The 22,479-nt window shown below is 42.0% G+C and overlaps 2 protein-coding genes and 2 pseudogenes across 4 annotated transcripts; 3 read left to right on the forward strand and 1 right to left on the reverse strand.

The window, feature by feature from the left end:
* The first annotated feature begins 362 nt into the window (after positions 1 to 362).
* LOC133928072 (uncharacterized) lies at positions 363 to 11,898 on the forward strand (annotated as a pseudogene).
* Positions 11,899 to 12,280: 382 nt separating this feature from the next.
* LOC133928062 (photosynthetic NDH subunit of subcomplex B 5, chloroplastic-like) lies at positions 12,281 to 13,922 on the forward strand. Its single transcript, XM_062374350.1, has 5 exons — positions 12,281 to 12,626; positions 12,791 to 12,845; positions 12,968 to 13,036; positions 13,193 to 13,251; positions 13,429 to 13,922. The coding sequence occupies exons 1-5, from the start codon at positions 12,369 to 12,371 to the stop codon at positions 13,660 to 13,662; spliced, it is 675 nt and encodes a 224-aa protein (XP_062230334.1). The 5' UTR covers positions 12,281 to 12,368; the 3' UTR covers positions 13,663 to 13,922.
* Positions 13,923 to 14,645: 723 nt separating this feature from the next.
* On the forward strand, positions 14,646 to 17,217 carry LOC133928083 (DNA-binding protein REB1-like; annotated as a pseudogene).
* Positions 17,218 to 17,385: 168 nt separating this feature from the next.
* On the reverse strand, positions 17,386 to 21,966 carry LOC133928094 (serine/threonine-protein kinase-like protein ACR4). Of its 3 annotated transcripts, none has more exons than XM_062374370.1 (9): positions 21,260 to 21,966; positions 20,956 to 21,102; positions 19,584 to 19,810; positions 19,299 to 19,480; positions 18,935 to 19,061; positions 18,780 to 18,851; positions 18,433 to 18,616; positions 18,168 to 18,282; positions 17,386 to 18,015 (listed from the first exon to the last, which is right to left on the reverse strand). In XM_062374370.1, exons 3-9 carry the CDS (start codon positions 19,732 to 19,734, stop codon positions 17,752 to 17,754), a joined length of 1,095 nt encoding a protein of 364 aa, XP_062230354.1. In that variant the 5' UTR covers positions 19,735 to 19,810; positions 20,956 to 21,102; positions 21,260 to 21,966; the 3' UTR covers positions 17,386 to 17,751. The 3 variants fall into 3 exon arrangements, with proteins under 3 accessions (XP_062230354.1, XP_062230357.1, XP_062230361.1); XM_062374373.1 differs by having other exon boundaries at positions 21,254 to 21,966; XM_062374377.1 differs by lacking the exon at positions 21,260 to 21,966 and having other exon boundaries at positions 20,956 to 21,247.
* Between the last annotated feature and the right edge of the window lie 513 nt (positions 21,967 to 22,479).

The following is a 22,479-nucleotide window of genomic DNA, read 5'->3' on the forward strand; positions in this document are numbered from 1 at the left end:
CGATCCAAAAGCAAGGTTATTAAACGGACATAACTTTTACAGAAAGCAGTTTTTGCAGAGTCATCAACCAAAATCAGCTTTTGACAAAGCCACCGCCCAAGCAAACATGCCCTAAAGAAAAAGCTCTCCTTTCTTTGGCTTAATTTTTTTCATTTGAAAATTCCAGTTCAATACTAGATGACATTGGAGTTCTTCAAAAACAATGCAAAGGGCCAATCTCTACATGTTTCACTTGCAACAGTTTCATGCTATCAGTGTAAAAAGACTTGTTCTCTGTCGCTTACTCGGCCTAATTACAACCGAATGCATCAGTAGTAAATACTTATCAGAAAAAAAGAGCAACGTTAGCACGCCCACTACTAAGAAATAATTGGCCCACCGTGACATGATCCCATGACACTTGCAACCAAGGGGTAAAAAACGATTTTTATCCTGGTGACCTTCGCTTCCGCCGTACCGCCGGCTGGAGGAGGAAGACAATGTGTGGATCTGTAACCGTAGTGCGTTTCCACTTCCTTCCCAGTTCATCCGCGAGAAGCAATTAATCAATTGCACGTCTGCAACCCGCACCCCCACCCCTTCCGTTCCCAACTGCATTCCTCCTCGTCGTCTTCAAGAAGGGATCTTGAAGTGAAGGAGAGGAAGGAATCCAGGCTGGTGACTTGCGGCTCTGGACGTTGGCGTTGGTGGTAGGCAATGGCGGAGGCGGAGGCGGGGAAGGAGGAGGAGAAGGACGTAGTGCGGCTGGAACGCGAGTCGGTGATCCCCATCATGAAGCACTAGCTCATCATGAAGCTCGCCTACCTCATTGGTAACTCCATCTCCTCCTGCCTCTCCTTTTGCCTGTTCCGTTTTGGCATTCACCATAGGCGATGTGCGTTTCTTGACCCCCGTCGAGCGCAGTATGGTCGCGCTTACTGGGTATTCAATGGTCGATTATGCGGGAGCTGTTAGTACGATTGATTAGCCTGTTTCCACTGCAAAGTTGTTCTCTTGCGAGAATCTTGCTTCTTTTCGAGGGAAAAGCAAGAATCTTGCTTTGATTGATTCACCTTGTACTCCTGTAAAGTGGAATCTACGTAGAGAAGTCTCCGTAGGCATGGCAACTGCAATACATAATTCCCACCACTAATACCCTTTAGCAGTGTACCCCCTGTAATGTGGCATCAGATATGTCTTGTTAAATATTGGCCTGCCTTGGTTTCGACAAGTTGAAGCAATGATATTGTTTCGGATATGAGACACAACTCAAAGCTAACACTATCGCTCATATCTTGAAGAGCATCAATCCGATAGAGAAGAATTCTTGAAGCTCTGCAAGAGGGTCGAGTACACCATTAGGGCTTGGTACCATCTCCAGTTTGATGATATGATGGTGAGAAAAGTTTGTTGTACATAATGTGCATTGTCTGTTGGCTCAGATTGATGCTTCCAACCATTACTAGGATCTTCAGTGTTTGAATGAAATTTAATCTATTCAGGCTAATATTGTTGCAGGGACTGTTTGCTCTCTTTGATCCTGTGCATGGTGCTAAAAAACTGCAGCAGCAGAACTTCTCGTCTGAGGAAATTGATACGCTTGAGCAGAGCTTCCTGTCCTACTTCTCTCAGGTAAAGGGGGACCTATCCTTGGAGAAATCACGAGTGATAGGTTTCATCTCCAAGTGAAGGATGGAGCAGTTTCTTAAATCCAAACATAGACTATAACAGTGCTCTTTAACATGTCTTTAATTGGTGTACAGGTGATGGGAAATTTTAACATAGTAAATGATGATGAGGTTGAACTTGTTCATTCTGGACAGTATCTGTTGAATCTTCCCATTAAAGTTGATGAATCAAAGGTTAATGCCCTTTCCCTGTAAACTATGTTTCCTTATCTAAAACTCATTATATTTCACTGTAACATTTCAACTTGGTTGTTTCCTTGTGCAGTTAGATAACAAACTTTTGTCAAAATATTTTAAGGAGCACCATCATGAAAACCTACCTGAGTTCTCAGACAAGGTGAGAATTTAAATTCAACATAGATGGACTTATCTTTTGGAGACACATTCAGTAGGGTGTACCTTTTGTTACATCAGCTCAGTGTTGTTTCATAAATATGAAATTATAGTTTTATGTGATGGTCTACCAAGAAAGGACTTAAATTGTGGGAATTCAGAATTCAGCTAATCTTTCTTCGACTTGCGTGCCTTCTGTATTGTATATTGATATTGCGATTAGTATAGCTCTCAGGAGTCCAAAACTCTTTCTCTCCTAGTGGCTCTGGCCTACGACATAGTTTCCTCAATATTTTTTCAGAAACAACTACTTGTTTTCTTCTTGCAGTTCTTTTATTTTAGCTGACATAATCATTTATTTGTCAGTATGTCATCTTTCGAAGGGGCATTGGACTGGACCGCACTATCAACTTTTTCTCTTCATGGAGAAAGTGGACATGATCATAGGTCGTACATGGTGATGGTTCCTAGAGAAGACGAGGTATGCTATCCACTGCACATGTAATGTCCTGTGCATTTTATTTTTCATCCAAAAGGTCGCCAATTTTCCATACTTCTCAAGAAAGAAAAATGGTAAGCCAAAGATAGATTCCAAGAAAAATGATGACCTAGCTGGTGAAGTAGAGGACAAGGAGCTATATGTTGAACGTATACGACTTGAAACTATGGAGTTAAGGTCTGTTCTCTTCTTAACCTGTTTAGCTATCACAATCCTAATCCCTTTCTCCCATAATCAAAGCCTCCTGCATTTTCCTCTTTGCATTGCAGCTTGAGGAACTTAATTGGCAAGGTCACAATTCAAGAGTCTACATTTGAAGAAGTGATTGTCTTGTACAGGTAAAAGTTATAAAACAAATTGAGGTTGCAGACCAAATTTTCAAGTCTTGGTTGTGATATGGTTAATTGCATGATTCATTTAAATTACTGTATGAACTGAATTCTGAGGGTATATATATTCCTTCAGGAGGAAAAGTCCAAAGGGTCAGAATGATGGGCAATCCATGTAAAACACTTCAAAAATATTCCAATGGCAGATATGGAGTTGATCCTGGTTAGTAAGTTACCTTTCTAAAGAAAAGTGTCGCATCGATACTTATTTCTTGCACTGGAATTTTGCTGGAGAGCTATTCTATTGCAGCCTGAAAAGAAAAACCCAAGCCTCACACCAATGGACTGGGTTCAATTTATTGTTTCTGTTATTATCGGCCTTGTAAGTGGAGTGGAACTGGTTTCTTTTGATTCTGTTGTGATTCTTCACTTGCTGATTTACTTTTCTCACATCACGTAAGTAAACCTCGTCAGTTCACTAGAAATGCCTAAAGCCGATTTCTGTTGTGATTGCCATCCTCTCTGCCCTGGCAGGATATTGTGCTAAGATCTATATCTCGTTAGTATTTCAGTCAATTTTTTTTAACTTATTCATCTATGAGCAACTTTTTATGCAGACATTAGAAAAGTTGGAGTTTTCTTTTTTGTTTCTGTGACCTTATAGACACACTCCATAACACATTCACAAAATGCGCAACCTTCATTAGGGGGATACTTTATTATTGTTAATGTTTATGTTGGCTAGTTACACTCAATGCAGGTTTCAACAGAACATGGCAACCTACCAAAACCTAATCACTCAATCAATGTATGACAAACAACTAGATAGTGGGAAAGGCGCACTCCTGCACCTCTGCGATGATGCGATTCAGCAGGAAGTAGGTCTACAGTTGTTTTCAGAATCAGCAAAAGAAAGCTTTAGTTCAGACATTGGAATTCGAGGCTTAGCTAACAATTTACTCCCATCTTTGTGGTTTCTTATGTTCAGGTCAAGGAGGTCATAGTAGCCTACTATATTTTGATGGAAAATGGAAAGGCTACCAGTGATGTATAGCTTTTGTTCTTTCATTTAAAAATTCTGTATTTTGTTTCTGTACTTGCTTTTTATGGAAGTAAAGAAGTTCAAACTGAATATTTTTGTTTCCCTAATGCACTAGGATCTTGACTTGCAATGTGAAGAGTTGATCCAGGAAGAGTTTGGCTTGCAATGCAATTTTGAGGTGATGGATGCTGTTCAAAAGCTGGAGAGGCTTGGTATCATTACAAGAGTGAGTTCTTTTTTTTTTTTTTTGGAACGCGCAGGAGAACTGCGTGTCATTGCATTAAGAAGAAAATAGTTGGGTTACATATCCTAGATTACTCTTACATGACGCGCCACAAACAATGAAACAATAGAAACAAGAGTGAGTTCTCACATCTTATTAATACCACTTCACCAACCATAGGGATGATTTCTTACACTATGCACAAAATCTAAAAGTTTCTGCAGACACGCATTTACAAATGAAGTCATAGATGGCCCATCAAAGACAAAAAAAGCCATATTGTATCCGGTGCAAGACCGAGGGGCATACTTTGGAGCAGTGCGTGGCGACTTTGTACTGTGAGATATGTGACAAAAAGGATCATTTGCCCACCAAATGCCCGTTGCTCCGACTGCCCAAACCAAATGCTTCACTGTTTGGGTTTGGAGGTACCAAACTGGGCTTCTTTCAAATCTCTAAGACCGAGCATAGAGGAGTTGAGCCTCTGTCGACTCCGATGGCTATTGTCACTGTCTCGGGAGGCAAGGTAACAGCTAAGGTAATTCAACATGAGCTTAGAGGTCTAGTCTGATTAGACTGGAAATGGGAAGCAATTCCGAAGGGGGCGGATACTTTTCTTGTGGCTTTCCCTACATTGGAGGAGCTTCACAAGATGATCAAAGTTGAATTCCGCCTTAAAACACATGGGGGGGGGGGGGGTAACACTTTTGGAGAATGGTTGCCGTCCGATGTACCATCACAACACTACCACCTCGACAAAATCTGGGTACATGTCTTAGGAGTACCGCCTGCGTACCGACACTATTTGGCCATCTAGGCCATTGGAACAGTGCTCGGTGTTCCGCAGGATATTGACATGAAATGCCTTCGACGGTGAGGTATAATTCATATGCAGGTGGCTATAATGGATGCCAAAATGTTACTGATTAAAATGGACCTTGTGTTTGGCCTTGATGGGTATGAAGTCACATTTTCTCTGGAAGAATCGAATTTTGTTGTTGATGATGGATCAAGTCGACCCTCAACTAATGGGGATTTCAATGATGACGAGGATGATGTACTCGATGACAACGACGACCATACCAATGGGTCGGATAAACAAACCAAAAAAAAGAAAAAGAATGTGTTGGAATAAATCCTGGCTCTGTTCCTATGCAGGTGGCCAAGTTTGTGTTGGAATTTCCGTTCAACACTCCTCTGACTCAATGTTTAAAGCCATCTCGGCAGTTAGGTTCTGGGGGATGCTTTGAATTGCTTCCTGCGACCTGCCTAAAGGTGCTTAGCCATATCTTGGTAACACATGTCAATCCAAAATGGCATACAAGTTCTGCACCACGGTGCAGCAAAGCTAGAAGCCAGGCCTTCTCTACATCTGCTCATAGATCGGTTGTGCCTGCTCCTATCTCGACCGCGGACCTAGCTGTTACCGGCCTCTCTGGCGAGCACCTTGTCGCTGACCACAACCAGGTGGGCGGGCGACCGAGTGGGGCGGACTTGGATGGTGCACTGGCCTCGGGTCAGACGGGTGAAACAGAGGGAGCACACATGGCTACCAAAGGAGAGCATGACAGCAGGCCGAGACTTCGTGTGGGCGTACTCGGCTCCCAGTCTGCGTCGCCGACCCATCGCCTCGCACACTCACCTGCGTCCCAAATCCTTGAAGATTCTCAGCCTGCCATGATAGCCTCTCAGGTGTCACCTGAGGGTCTACGCCACAGCAGCCGCTCCAATGCGGTCTACTCACCAGACGGCATCGCTATGGAGGACGAAGATACAATAGTCAAAGCCATGAAGCGGGCCATTGCCCGTAATCTGGATGCTCCTGTGAAGGATGGGACGATGGTTGACTTCACCAAGTCACCACTCTCGACTACTCTCTCACGTGATACTCATTCAGGTATGCTACAATCTAATTCCGCTATTTCAATTGCTTCCTTACCTAATGATAGATTTACTACAAATTTTAGTAATCTAGGTGTTTCTTTGGGTACTTGTAGTAATGAAATAGCGTTATCTATCAATGTCTTGAAACATGTAGAGGTAGATAGAAAGAAGTTAGCACCAAATTTCAAATCAACAAACAAAACTCCAAACACAAAAGAGATTAATCCCTTTGATGGAAGTGATGACGAGGACACTGAACCTGACGATGCCCTGCTCGCTCATTTGATTAAAGATGTGTCGGAGGTCGATTGGGATGAGGCGGAGCTAGACACAAAAATTTGTGACCTTATGGCTACTGCTAGAAAATCCAAATCAACCTCTAAGAAAAAAGGGCAAAAGGCCCCGAACAGTAACAAGAAATCCAATAAAAATATTTCTCAATGAAAGACATCCTCTGAAATAGCAGAGGTCTCTACGACTTGGCTAGAATTCGGTATGTTTCTGATGGTATTTGGGAACATAATTTGGATTTTGTGGCCATTTTAGAATAAGGAAAAGAGATATGTCAAAAACGAATTAGGCTTGCCTTTCTGGTGGTGTTGACTTTGTTTGGTATTGTCTTCCTCCTTGTGGTAGGTTTGGAGGCATTCTCATCGGCATTAATGCATCCACTCTAGATTTGTCTATGATTGCGGAGGAGGGTTTTTTTTTTTTGTAAAAATCCATCTAAGCAACAAGATAGACAAATTTAAATGGATCTGTATGGCGGTCTACGGACCGGCGTAGGACGAATTCAAATCTAGCTTCCTAGCAGAGTTAGTCCGTGCCAGCCAGCAGAACCACCTCCCAACCATGATTGGTGGGGATTTCAATATCCTGTGGAATAGTAGTGAGAAGAATAACAACAGATATAATGAACGTTGGCCTTTTCTGTTCAATGTTATCATTGATAGCTTTGATTTTAGAGAAATTGATTTAACATGTCATCAATTCACTTGGGCAAATTCCCTTTCTAATCTAACTTATGATAAGTTAAATAGAGTTCTTATGTCTACAGAATAGGAGTCTAAGTATCCGTTGGTCTCTGTACACGCTTTGGATAGAGGTGTTTCGAACAACACGTCTCTGTTGCTTGATACTGGAACGACGCCTTTCCCAGGACGGCTTTCCTAGGGAACCGGAGGCTGTTCAAATTAGAACTTAGCTGGTTCACTCGGGATGATTTCCATGATCGTGTGGTGGAAATTTGAAATAAGCTGGTAAAAGGACGTAACCAAGCCCAACGATGGAATAATAAGATGAGCACCTTGCACAGACATTTACGGGGTTGGGCGGCCATACTAGTTGTACTTACAAACAATAAAAGTTCAACCTTCAATCCATTGTAAATGATTTGAACATTGCTGCCGAGGTACGTGGCCTGACCGACATTGAGAGAGAGCAGTTGGCTCAATCTAGAGATCGGCTGGCCAGACTTCTTCGTGAAGAAGGACTCAAGATGTACCAGCGTGCGAAGGTGTCGGACGTCTTGCAGGGTGATAATAATACCAAGTATTTAAGATAGTTGCCAATGGCAAACATAGAAAGAAACATATCTTTTGCCTAGAGAAAGATGAAGGCAAGATCGAAGGCGAGACCGCTCTTAAGGTCTATATTACCAATTATTTACGGCTCCATTCACGGAGAAGGAAGTTCAGGATGCTGTTTTCGACATGGAACCAGGGTTTTACTTACCGTTTTGGAAACGGTAATCGCTCCCCAGCAGTAACCGAAAATGCATGGTTATCGCGATAACCGTTCGAAATTCGGCTGAAATTCGCACAAAATTTATTTGCTAAAATTTGAAATTTGAATAAAAAAAATGTCAGATTCTCCATTCGGTAACCGGTCGAATCGAGCGATTTTCTCGAATTTTTCGCATTGTCGGTAGCCGCTCAGGTTTGTTGGTAATCGGCTCGGTTTTCTCGATTTATCGAGCGGTTTTCTCGATTTTTAGTGAAGTTAAAAAAAAACCCAAAAATTAGCTCAATCTTGTAAAATCAATAACTAATTCATCTGAGCTTCAAATCAAGTGAAACAAATTTTGTTGGTTTCCTTGTAACATGATCTACATGATAAAAATATTTATACTCATAAAAAAGTTGAACATTCATTTTCTGTGAGAAAATGTATTTGTTAAACCAAGTTAAATGCATAGTTTACTCTTTGCTAATCCAAAAATCATGAGAAAGTGTATTTGTTAAACCAAGTTAAATGCATAGCTTACTCTTTACTAATCCAAAAATCATGAAACTAATTTTGTTAGTCTTCTTACATGATCCTATGTCTTTTAAAAATATATGAACTCATGAATTAGTTATTGTAACATGTAGGATTGTGTAAATGTGTTGCGACTAGATTAATTCATAACTGTCTCATCACACCTCCAAAATTAGTGAAACCACTTTTATTAGTTTATTTATACTATGATTTATGTAGAAAAAATAATGGTAGACATGAAAAAGTTAATTAAGTGTGGTTTCTTAATATATTCACTTTATGCTTGTGAATTTTGTAAAAATCATGGAAAAATTAATAAAACTCTAAATGAAGTGAAATCAATTTTAAAGATCCTCTTAAGATATGTCCTACACAAGAAAAATATGTGTTTGCATGTTAAGCTTTTACTTAACATGAGTTAATAACTGAGCCACACACTTCTACTTTTTTCATTTTTTTCAAACTTCCTCCATATAGAATATGATGCAAACGATATTATTTTTGAATTTTTTTTCACAGAAGGTCTTAGAATTGTCTCTAGTTTTTTTTTAGGATTTTTTTGAATTTTTTTATTTTTTTAATTCAAATTCGGTTACCGTTTGGTTTTTGAAACCGGATCGGACCGGTAAACTCGGTAACCGCGAATTTCGACCGGTTATCGTCGATAAATTGAACCCTGCATGGAACACAATAAAGCTCCCGGCTCAGATGGGTTTTCGGCATAATTTTACCAGAGATTCTGGGATGTTGTCAAGTTTGACTTGATGAATTTATTCCACGAATTATTTGTGGGTTAAGTGCTGTTGCTTAGCCTCAACTTTGGGGTAATAACACTGCTACCGAAAATTAAAGAGGCAAATCGAATCCAACAATACAGTCCAATTTGTTTGTTGAATGTTAGCTTCAAGATTTTCACAAAGTTAGCCACAAACATGATTAATTCCGTTGCGGATCGAGTGGTTAGTCTAACTCAAACTGCATTCATATGAGGACGGAATATCCTAGAGGGAGTCGTCATCTTAAATGAAACAATACATGAATTACATAGAAATAAAATGAGTGGAGTAATTTTTAAGATTGATCTTGAGAAGGCCTATGATAAGATCAAATGATCCTTCCTACTACAGACACTACGAATGGAAGGTTTCTCACCCAAGTGGATTTCTTGAATTTAGACATTCGTTTTGGGATGTAGTGTAGCAATTAAGGTGATTGATGACGTCACACCTTTTTTTCAAACAAAAAAGGGCCTCCGCCAAGAGGACCCTCTTCACTAATGTTGTTCAATATCGTAGCTGATATGCTAGCTGTTCTAATCAAAAGGGTCAAAGTAGATGGACAAATTTGTGGAGTGGTACCTCATCTTGTAGATGATGGTATTTCTATTCTATAATATGTCGATAACACGATACTCTTTATGGATCATGACCTTGAAAAAACTCGTAATATGAAGCTACTGCTTTGTGCTTTTGAGCAACTATCGGGTCTTAAGATCAATTTTCATAAAAGCGAATTGTTTTGCTTTGGTGACGCTCATTCCATGACCGAGCAGTACGTCGAGCTTTTCGGCTGTAGTACTGGTGAATTCCCTTTGCGATATTTAGACATTTCTATTCATTATATAAAACCGAGGAATGCTAATTGGAAAGGGTTCGAGAAACAATTGGAAAAGAGACTCAATTCAACTAGTGGGTGACTGATATTGATAAATTTAGTACTTAGTAGTCTGCCCATGTACATGATTCTTTCTTTATCATACCAAGGGGGTGTTTAAAAAATCTGATTATGTTCGCTACAGGTTCTACTGGCAAAGCGACAATCAAAAAAAAAAAATACCGCCTTGCCAAATGGAACATTTTGTGCCGATCTAGAGATCAAGGGGTTTAGGGATTCAAGATCTAGATATTAAGACTATTGCCTTACTCAGCAAATGGCTTTTTAAGTTGCTCACGTCTAATGGAATGTGGCAACAGCTAATTCGCAATAAGTACTTGGGTTCTAAACTCTTGTCACAAGTCCAATGGAAAGCTGGGGATTCTTATTTCTGGGCTAGCCTTATGAAGATGAAGCAAGATCGTCTACGCTTCGGAACCTTCAATATCAAAGAAGACACCCAAATCAGGTTTTGGGAAGACCGGTGGTTGAAAAATTCATCTCTGCGAGAACAATATCCATGCCTATACAATATAGTAAGAAACAAACATGATACTATAGCAAAGGTCCTCCAAACATTCCTTCCAAATGTTTCTTTTAGAAGGGACCTTATAGGGCCAAAACTAATAGCATGGAATGCTTTGCTTCCACGAATCGTTAATATTGTGCTTTCTCAAGAGTAAGATGAGTTCCACTGGAACTTAATCCTAAATGGGCAGTTCTCGATAAAATCTTACTATCTTGCCCTAGTGCATAGTGATGTCCCCAATCTTAATAAACGCCTTTAGAAACTGAATGTGCCTCTCAAAGTCAGAATCTTCCTTTGGTACTTACATCAAGGTGTAGTTCTGACAAAAGATAATTTGGCTAAACGCAATTGGCAAGGGAGTATTAACTGTTGTTTTTGTCACCAAGAAGAGACAATTAAACATCTTTTCTTTGAATGTCATCTTGTTCGCACTGTGTGGTCTATCATACAAGCGGTTTCAGGACTCTTTCGGCCTCATAGTGTATCGCATAGGTTCGGTACTTGGCTACGGGGTATTATGAGAGACTTGAAACCGATAGTCCTGTTGTAGGCGGCTGCTACTTGCTGGTCATTTTGGTTATGCAGGAATGATATGGTGTTTGATAAAAAAAGATATCACATCTCCTTTGCAGGTTATTTACTTTTGTACTCACTGGTTTCGTACCTAGGCTATATTATAGAAATCGGATTCTCGGGTTACGGTTACAGTGACGTATCAGCATTTAGAGAGGGTGGTCACATAATATTTTACTCAGGTTCCTAGTTAGAGGATCGAAGCGCTTTAGCAACTCCTGTTTTCATCATTGTTAAACTATATCTATGTTTTCTTATTTTCTTTTTTGGCTGTGTGTATCTTGTTTATGCAGAGATCGGGAGTGTTCTTAGTGCGATTGTGTCACCTGATGTAATTGTCTGAGTTCAATAAAAACTTCCTTTATCGAAAAAAGACATGCATTTGCAGAATTCAAAAGTTTTTGACTACAGTACCATCATGTTGTTACTTGTTTGACCTCTCTTTTTTTTTCCCCACGATAATGAAGTCTGTTTTGCGTTCAGGATTCTATTGGAAGAATTTGTTGTGTTCCTCTAAAGCGTGCCAATGAGATCATCGGCGCTACTACCGAAGAGCTGGTTATGAAAGCCAGGCAAAGCTAGCGAATGTGATTTGAACGAGGTAATCTTTTTGTAAATTCTAGCCTGATGGCACCATAATGTTTATGGTACTCCAAGAAATCCTAACAGTAAACTCTTGCATATTTGGTGGGGTAAATACATCCTGGCCATTGGTGGAATAGTTCTCCAGTTAAAGTCTAGGAGAGATGCGGTTGTAATTTTGGTGTAGGATCTGCTGTATTGTGTAATGTCTGAAGTGTTTTGTAAGAATATAGCGTTCTTTTTACAACAAACATGGAAACATGGATTTGTTCAAGAACTGTGCATCCATTGATTCAGTTAATGAAGAAAATAAATGTCGTGCTAACACTAGGTAGAAGCGATGTCGTATAAGTAATGCTGTGAAGTGTGCATTTGTTCGTCAGAAACCTTCCCTATGCGAGTTGATTGCATACAAGTAATGCTGATGGTTCACTGCAGTGCTGATTTTCTGTCTTGGGCTGCTTGATCTGTCTCTGCTCTTACAGTGTGTGTCCGCATGTTGCTGTTCTCTTTTTCCTTTTCCTCATGTGTGAACAGGAAGGTATGTACTCCATAGTTCGTAACAATTTATGATGCAGTGATGTACTGTAAACAAGTTGTTCAAAATAATTACAGCAGCATGCTGATTTTTCCAGGCATCAAAAAGGAGAGGAAAAGGCAGCAAAATTCTGGACGGTACATGTCCAATATCATTATCCACTTGTTCTTGTCTCTTTGCAGCGAAGTGCAGAGTAGCAAGACAAGGGGGTGGAGCAGAGAGCAGACTAGCAGAACACAGGCGCTTGGAGTGAGATAATGAGCAGCAACCTGGTGTCCGCCACCTCTGCATCACCATCTGCAGCAGCCGCTACTGCTCGTCATCACCATGAGGGAGTGCAGCAGCTGAGGGTAAAGGTGGTGCGGCCACAGCGGCAGCTGCACGGCGGCTGCCGCGGAGGCAATGGCAGAGGCAGAGCTGTGGTGGCGAGGGCCGGCCCGGGGGCGCTGACGGAGATAGAGCCGGACCTGCAGGAGGACCCCATCGACCGGTGGCGCACCAACGGCGTCAGCCCGGTCCGTCCCTTGTCACCTCAATTCGTTCACTCACTTTAGAGGCTGTGCATCTTTTTCTTTCTCAGAATACGCAGGAGAGGTCTGTATCTCGATTTCGGTGCTGTATTAACTCTGAAGAAATGGATAACGTCCATGGATAACACTGGAGAGAATCTGTGTTGCAGGAGGACTTTGAGTATGGGGTGTATGATGGCCACCACACCTATCATGAAGGCCAAGGTCTTTTCTTAAAAACTCCCTTACCATATCCTTGTAGTGAATTCCATGAAAAAGAAGTTGCACTGATTGTTATGTGAGTTGGTGAAACAAATCCTGCAAACTACTACGATGCCCTACTGAAGACAAGAAGGGCTTCTGGGAGGATGTCTCAGAGTGGTATCAAGAAGCTGAGCCTCCTCAGGGTTTTCAAGGTGCACTCTACTCATGGCGCTCTTTACTTTTCAGTCTTGAGATGGTACACAGCTCCTAAAGTCTTTCTGCTTCAGGGAGATATCAGAAATCACAAGAGAATTTTTTTTTTTCTGAAATAAGCTTTGCTCATTAGCATCAATGGCAATCTCTTGCAGCACTAATCTCCTGGGCGTTTCCTCCTGCAATCATCCTTGGCATGGCTTTCAATGTACCGGTATGGATCGAATAGTTCTCTTGCCCTGCTTGGAACACTGGAAAATTTTCCTATTTTCTATGGGAATTGAACTATTTCATGCGAAATTCCTGCGTTTCAAAACATCTCCCTAAAATTTTCACCCTGCTTTCATGCATCATCTGTCTGAGTTCACCGATTTTCTACTTCTGCCACCAGGGGGAGTACCTCTACATTGGAGCAGCTCTCTTCATCATCGTGTTCTGCATCATCGAGATGGACAAGCCAGACAAGGCACACAACTTTGAGCCGGAGATCTACATGATGGAGAGATCGGCGCGGGACAAGCTCATCGCCGACTACAACTCCATGGACATCTGGGACTTCAACGAGAAGTACGGCGAGCTCTGGGACTTCACCGTCAACAACAGGGAAGAGATCGTGGAATCGTAGATGGCATTTAGCAATGGTGGTGACATTGGCTAGATGCAGTTGTATACCAGTTCAGATGGTATCTATGTCACAAACCTCTCCAGATAAAAGAATGCAAGCATGGCATAGAAAGGAATAACGATGTATGTATTCTCATGCCTGAGGTTCTCAGCCCTGTAAAAATAGAGAGCCTAAAAATCCGTTTTATCATCGTAGAACGCATGTCAGGCTTCTCACAGAACATGTTCTGCAGAATAGCTAGCACGTGGTTCCTTCAACTACATTCATGGTTCTTTTATGTTTCTCCAATGTTTTTTTTTATTTATGCCATTATAAATATCACAATTTTGATATATGCCACTATACTTTTAGTATTTGAAAAGGTATTATTATTAAAATTATATCCATACCATTACAAATTTCTTAAAATTAGATCATATCATTACAAATCTTTTGAAATTGTATCATGTCACTACGAATCTACTAAAATTGGATCCAAGACATTATGAATCTCTTAATATTAGATTCGTTCTATTATGAAATGTGACTGGAGACTAAAGTAACGGTATGAATCTAATTTTATTAGATATGTAATGATATTTTTTTAGATATCAAAAGTATAATGGTATATTTTAGAACCATGATATTTATAATGATATAGATTAAAAAATGTATTTACTATAGCACAGTCGACTGAAATTACGGTCGATTTTAGTCGATGTGCTCCCACCAGAGTTAGGGCTGTCGGGGTTAGGAGAGGAGTGGTTTCTAGTGAGAATTCATGATCGACAGACTTAGAAACGAGTTTGGAGGAGGCAAGTAGGCCAGGCGGTGGAAGCGGCTGAGACGGCGGGGCGGCCAGTGGTGGGAGACGCTAGTTGCGAGTGGCGAAAAGATAATCGGGGGGTCAGATCGGGGTGGGGGCGTCTTAGCCGATAGGTTAGTGTGGCGGGGACGGTGAAGGCAGACCCGACGGCAGAGATGATGCCGAGGACGCAGGGTAGTCAGGGACGAGCACGCACGAGAGAGAACGTGAGAACGAGCACGCGCGCATCGGAAGGAAGAAGAAGCACGCGCACCGTCGGCTCGAGATCGTGCGGCTGACTGCGTCAATCGAAACGAATCGATTTTTCATTCGATTGAAAAATAGCAGGCTCCTTAAAAAAACCTTTTGAGAAAATACATTGGTCGACACGAGTCGACGGCGACACCTAACCCTAGTCCTCCGCCTCACTGAGTCCCTGCTCCCTCGGCGGCCGGCGGCTCTCTAGTCTCTCCGGTGGCCGGCTCTTCGCCAGTCCGCTGCTGAGTTCCGCCTCCTGCGCGCGCTCTCCTCGACAAGAAGCGCGCACGTGTGGACGCGCTCGTCGACCAGCTTGGCCTGTCCCGCGCCTTCCGGCCTTTCCCGCTTCCCGTTCCCCGCCTGGCCGCCTCTGAGCTCCGACGCCGCCGCCTCGGGTCTGGCCCGGGCGCCCGACGAGGAGGAGCAGCCAGATTCTGACCTGCGCCGCCCGGCCGCCTCATCCTGGCCTCCTCCGCGGCCTGCCTGCGCCGCCGCGCTCTCGCCTTCCAGTTCCCCGCCTCCGGCCTCGGGCTGTGGCGGCGTCTCCAGTGATCAAGCCCGACGGCGTCCAGCGAGGCCTGATTGGAGATATCATCAATCCGTTCGAGAAGAAAGGGTTTTTGGTTGCAGCAGTGAAGACACAATGGAGAGAGGCTCCGCTGCAGAACACAGCGGAGAGAAGAAGGTTGTGATGGGCAATGAGGAGGGGGAGAAAGATGGCCAGATGAACAAGAAAGGAAAGGGCCGGAGAAAGGAGAAGAAGGTCAAGGGTCATGTCGGCGATGGTGATAGATCATTTTTTTTCTTGTAACATGAAGCATATTGTCAAGATGGAGCAGGTTAAAGCGTCGGCCGAGATGTCTGAAAACCCCTGCTCGGAGCATGCCGAGGGTGGTATGAGCAAGAGTGATGTAAAGAAAGATAGGAAGAAAAAGAAGAAAGACAAAGAGGTTGAGACTGTCGGGGTGAAGCATACAACACTTGATGCTAATGATGAAAATGTAGGGTCAGAGCATGTAATAATGAACAAGAGTGAAGGAGAACATGATAGCAAGTCCAAGAAGGGCAAACGGAACCTCCAGGATGGTGATACTGCCTCAGTTGCTTCTGCTGGTGATCAAATTGTATCAGGAGAAAATAAAAAGAGGAAATTTTCAGTTACCTTGGAAGAAGGCAAGCAAGTTGACATGTCAAAGATGGCGAGGAAGATAGAAGGCAAGAAGAAGAGAAAGGTATGTGATAGTGTTGGTCTAGACCTAAGACAGAACACACCGGCTGGGGGAGATGGTAGGAGTGATAATAAAAAGAGAGAAAAGAGTAAGGATCAGAAAGAAGGTGGTGAAAGGGAAAAAGAAAAGGTGGCACAGGGAAAGGACAAGGGTAGGCGAGTGAGCTTCACTGATACTGTGGAGGTGTTTAGTATAGATGGTGGTGGTGGTGAAGAGAGTGATGAGAGTGGTGAATCCAGACTTGTGCATGGCCTACGGTTTACCTCAGAGGAAGATGCGAAGCTAATGGAAGCCATCATGAACTACATAGAGATGAAGCAATTGGGAGAGAAAGGTTTAGAGATGATTCGGGCCAGTATTCAACATCCTGAGATCAGGGGTTGTTGGGCTGAAATAGCAACATCATTACCTCATAGACCCATGATGGCTGTATACAAAAGAGCACGAATTTTACTCTATAGGAGTGATGAGCGTAAATGGACTCAACAGGAGTATGAGATGATTCAGCGATTTGTAGAAAAAAATGGCACAGGGTGGAAGAAATTGGCAATGGAACTTGGAAAGAGTGAGATCCATGTAAAAGATACTTGGAGAAGAATAAAACCTAAAAATTTGAAAAAAGGGGCTTGGACTCAGGACGAGTACCAAAAATTGTTTGATTTGGTGAATTTTGACTTGCGTGTGAAAGCCCATCAAAAGATCGATCCTGGTCATCGTCTGCTAAGAGAGAACATTTCTTGGGAGGCCATCAGTGACAAATTAACCACCCGTAGTCGCCATGATTGCTGCTTGAAGTGGTACCAGCAATTAGCATCGCCACTGGTTAAGCAAGGCACCTGGGCAGATACTGATGATTATCTATTGGTGGAAGCGCTTCAAAGGGTTGATGCTGTTTGTGCTGAGGATGTTGACTGGGAAACCCTTCTTGATCACAGGTCTGGGGAGCATTGCCGTCAACGATGGAACCAGATGGTCCGCATGATCGGTGGCCACAGAGAGAAGCCTTTCATCGAGCAAGTGGAAGTGCTCTCGAGGCGGTACTGCTCGGAAATGCTTGATTATAGGAAATGAGAAGCGTGTGAATTACCACCCGTCAAACTGGCTGTGTTCTCTAACTTCTAACGGCTACATCTCACCTACCAGCATCTGTTGTAGCCTGTAAAGCGTCTGCCCTATGGATTCTTTGGCATATGTGGAAATGTAAGCTGTATGTCTGTATGTGGTTCTTAGCTGCGGACTGTAGACATCCATGCTTCAGTGATACTTCCACTTGGTTTTGGCCTAGTTCTGTGCACATTCTGCAAAACTTTCTTTCTACATTTTGTTCCTTTCTGTTACTAGTATGGTATGGAATTTGATGGATGTTGCATGCTGTTCTGAACCGGCGAACCGCGGTCTTTGTAGACTGGATTTCATGTTTCAAATAAATAATTTGGATTAGACTGGTTCAAGTTAAAAAAAATGCACTGAACATCTAGAATTGCCGGTTTGCCGCTACCCTCCCAATCTTATAAATATCCGACAAAAAGGAAAATCCATTCTTTTTAAAATCTATGAAAAAGGAAAGAAGAACAAAAAAGAAATCAGCGGGGTAAGAAAAATGAAGGGGGGGGGGGGGGGGCGTCGCAGCTGTTCCTTTTTTTGTACACTTGAGATGCAGCTGACTCACTATGAAAAGAAGAGAGAAATTGGAAAGAGAACAGGCTAATCTATAACTCTGATGAGAGAACTAGCTTTACTACGAGATGCTACATGTTCCATTGTTCTTCACATGGATGTTGTGAAGAGCTGACTGCCTAGAGTCACTTCCATTGTTCTTCACCTGGATGTTGTGAAGAGCTGACTGCCTAGAGTCACAGTTGGGGTGCTTTCTGTCATGACCGTCGTCAACCTGATCTCTTGCTCGCGTATCCGATGTATTTCAGCCTCCACCAAGCTCATCGATGGACGCTGCTCGCTCAATGGATTCACGCACCACGATGTCAAGCGCAGCAATTCCTTCATGCTTTCTGAGGTGAAGCCACTAGTCATTCTGTCATCTGCAAATGCAGAGATATCACTTGATTCCTGAAAGTTCTGTACCTGCATATCGACATATACAAAGTGAGCAGGCTGATACTTCAGTGAGGATATGATGGTTATGAAATGAGTAAAAGGTGCCTCTAGGAAAGGGAGAAATTGGTGTCTTATTTGCAAAAAAGGAAAGGACAGGCATCAGTCAGTGTAGAATTTACCCATTGAATGATGCTTTGATCAGAAACAGCTCTCCGTCCACTAACCAACTCCACAAGGAACACACCAAAACTGTATACATCGCTTTGTATGGAGAAGTTTGTGGATTCCTTCAATCTGGTCATGCAATAGAAAGTTCCATCAAACTCAAGCAATGAGCTGGTATGCACACGACACACTGAAAGCAGATGGTTTCTTGTATCCATCTGATGTAGTCGATGAATGTATGAATTTACAGCAAAAATGTATGCCTATGCCCATTATTACCGAGGATCAAGGAAAGGATCATTAGATATTCTGGAAGACGGTCCTGTACCACCGAGTCGATCAAGCAAGCCTGGAATCCCAGTATCTGCAACTTTGGGTACGAAATCCTCATCCACAAGTACATTGGCCGTTTTGAAGTTCATATGGATCGCAGGGGGTGTCAGCGAATGCAGGTGACTCAGGCCTGAGTAACAGCAAAAGATCATCATGTTAAGATTGCCGATGTAGTTTCCACAAGATCATTGCTACTGCGAAATGAGGCTTCATGGATATCAAATTACGACCTTCTGAATTTTATTTCTGACAACAGAGAAAGCGTAGAGTTGGTTTCTATATGAAGACTTTACCTTTAGCAGTTCCATGAGCAATAGAAAGTCTCTGCTTGAATTCTAGCCTTACACCTGGAGCACTGCTGTTACCTACAAAAGCACAGCAGAACAATTACCACCTACGACGCCCCTCTTGTGCATGAAGTAATAATAGGAAGCACAACAGAAATCACCATGTAAATATGTTGAAACGCTGCCATTGGGGACATACTCATAAACAAGCATCTGCATGCCGTTCTCCTGGCAGTACCCCAAAAGGTTTACAAGGTTACGATGACGGAGAGATGATAGGTAATTAACCTGAGGAGAGAACAGCATCTACGCATGAGCTCGAATCAATCAAACAAGGGTATGGACTATGGAGCAAGCTGAGCTATATTGTAAATTCTGTCAGGGAATAGGGGGTAAGTTCCTTTGATAGAAAAAAAGGATCTTTCCTTTTTCTTCTCTTGCTTAAAAGTTACAACACAACACCTTCAATGAATTCAAAACCAGCACTTACTCTAGAGAATATGCGGTGAAGTAAAATTATGGTACCTCTTGAATAAGTTCCTGGCTAGGAGGAGAATGCCGTCTTTTAACAGCTACCATTGTGCCATCCTGGAGCAAACCCTTGTATACCTCTCCAAACATTCCATGTCCAATAAGAATCACACTGCTGAAGTTCCTTGTAGCTGAATTTAATTCCTCCAAAGTCAGACATCTTGCTCCCTGCGACTCTGATAGATGGAGGGCGAATTGATTAAGATAGAAAGAAAAAATGAATCTTCAGATGAAATATGTGAAGTCTTAAGGTCTGTTGAAAAGCAACTTAAGCAGTACCTGGTAGAGCTGGACCTGATGAACTACTTTCTGAAGAGTCTGAAGTTCTTCTGCGATGCTGTAAGCAAAGTACTATTACAACTATGACAATACCTACTAGTGCCAAGCCTCCAGCAGCACCTCCTAGAGCTGCTGCAAGAAGCCCTGACATCTAGTATGGGATATCCTCCTTCAGAGTAGGGTAGTAATCTTTGTAGCCGCAGTGATGAAGTTTGCAGATATATAACCTAAAGAGCAGTACATTAAATTTGTCTGAATTTATATTTGAATTCATAAGAAAGTACAAGAACATACAGATTTCTGAACTGTTTGGTCACCCAATGAACTACTAAATAACTCAGATAGTGAATAGACATATCAAAACATGTATGCATGAATTGATTGATCAATAGATAAAGGTACATCACTAGTAATATCTTGACCCAGAAAGCATGGATTGATTGAAATAGCACATGACACAATTGGTTTACCAATAGAGGATGGAAGAAAATGCTTATTTGCAGATACATCAATTATTTTGGTCAATTTTAATTTTTGTCCCAGTCGGACATGTTTGTCTCTCCTAGGTTTATTGTTGTGTGGTGGTAAAATTAGGAAAGCGCATTCTGATCATGACATCAGCGGTACTGACCAAGCTACTAATGCATAAATCCAGTGAAAAGACAATTATGTTATCAAACAGAAAAACACAAAATTGTTGGATATCCAAAATTGGACATTACGTAGCAATGTAATCCGTGCTTTTAGCATTTTTCCTTCCCTTTTCCTGGAAAATGTTACCAGTCCGTTATTCAAAAATTTCGCGCCATAAATGGACCAAGAGAAATTTTTATGACGGTACTAAAACTGTCATGCTATAGAAAGTGCCTCCCAAATGTGCAACAAGAAATCTTTCACTATGGCATTGTGTACTTACAAAGATGCTCTTACTACTGAAATAAATATGCATAAGCTGCATTGCACTGCCCTTGCAAAACATGAATGCGTTCTTGCTTGAACCATTTGCCTCTTCAAGCTGTACATATACAAGTTGGCTTGATATTGTGTATGAAGCAACAACATTTTGTGATCTAACAATGTGGCATTGGCTTCAGGGATCTAGCTTCTGAATCATTAACATAAACAGATTGAACAAGGATCGTTGATTGTTCGATTTTTTTCTATGATCAAACAAAATTAAGCACTCCTGAACAATGCATAGATCGAGGTAAGCCAATAAATTCACATGATTCACACTCTATCCCGTCGAATACACAGCAATTCCACGTGATTTTGATCCAAGAAAACCCTTGTATGCAAAATTGCAAACATTGGTGAACAGAAATGCCCACTTTTTTTTTTTTTTTGGCAATCATCCAAACATACAACATACCTGCAGATTTTTCAGGCCTCCTGGCATCATTTCCAAACAAGGACAACAGCAGCATCAAATGTTGAAGCCATTGTGCAGACAAAAAATTGCTCCTATCCGGTTCTTGAATCTTGATTTTGCCCCCTCTTCTCCCTCCTCCACTTGCTCCTATCATCACACAGAAAAGCAATCAAACTAAAAATCAAGAAATGCAATAATAAGGCAAAATATGGCAGAAATCAAGCATGTATAGATACACCAAAGCAAGAGAGAATCCACGAAAATAAAAGGAGAGAGAAGCAGCAAGCAGGCAAGAAACCTCTACCTCCTCCTCCTCCTCTTCTCAGGTGGGTCTATCTATGTACTGTCAATTGATTGCGAGTGAGAAGAGCATGGAGGTTTTGGGGAAGGAAGGGGGGAGAGGAGAGCCCACAAGAAAAGTGGACAACAATACAGCAGTGGCAAGCAAACAAATATGTATGTATATATGGATGTATGTATATAAACTGGCTGAGTTGAGCTGTAGGCATCAGTGGAAAGCGAAGCAAAATATGCTAAAAAATGTGGGCTTGGCGCGGCCGTTGCAGGTAAAACAAACAACCCAGAAATCCCCAACCCCATTAGCTTTACGCTTTGCTTTGCATCTTTGGTGTGAGCTTGTATATGAACTCGAATGGATGGATCTCCCAATGATTGACCCAAAGGCGACAATTCGTTGGGATAGCGACACTGCGCCGACGCAGCAAGCAGTTCTTATTATTTAGCTCGCCGATTCGTTCTTTCTTTCTTTCACCTACATCCGTATCATCTATCCTCCTATGAATCTTTCTTGCAATTCGATCAAAGCGAGCAGCAAAAAACAAATGAAATGAAAGGGGAATTGGTGAGATGGAAAATCGGGGTGGAGGGAGTCAAGCCAATTATTGCCGGGGAAGAGAAGAACATGATGGGGGCTCAACAAGCTGGAAGACAGACAGACAGGAGCTGCTCATCAGATAAAAGGGACTTGTCTTTCTCTTTTTTTCCCTGCTGGATTTTCACTATCTGATTGATAAGGTTATGCGGGGTCACATCAGTAGAGGCGTTGTTTGTTAGTACCAAATTACAAGATTAAAAACTATGTTTTGAGACAATTAATCAGGGCATTATATTGCTCTGTGTTCTTCATGCGCAGAGACTGCAGTAGCAGGCTAGCAGCCAAGGAAGACAAAATATAGATCGCTGGCTATCTTCTGCGGCCGTGGCGTTTTGCTGGCGCTCCAGAGTGGCCGTGAGCTGTGCATCATTCTCTCCCCTCATGCGGTGCTTGCTTGCTTGCCACTGCTTACTGCTGGCAACGGTCCGTTGCTAACTTATGCTTACTGCCTCTGAATTCTACTGCAACCACCGTGTAACGAAAATAATCCTATTAAATTATATTTGTGATTTTGATAATTAATAATAATATAGTTATTGGTATTAATATATTTATCAAAAATATATGTTGGTAAATCTCATGGATGTAATACATCAAGCAGCCACCGTAGTCGGGAGAAAGTTTGATTG

Source organism: Phragmites australis, chromosome 1 (assembly GCF_958298935.1).
Source record: "Phragmites australis chromosome 1, lpPhrAust1.1, whole genome shotgun sequence".
In the NCBI taxonomy this organism is placed as follows: Eukaryota; Viridiplantae; Streptophyta; class Magnoliopsida; order Poales; family Poaceae; genus Phragmites; species Phragmites australis.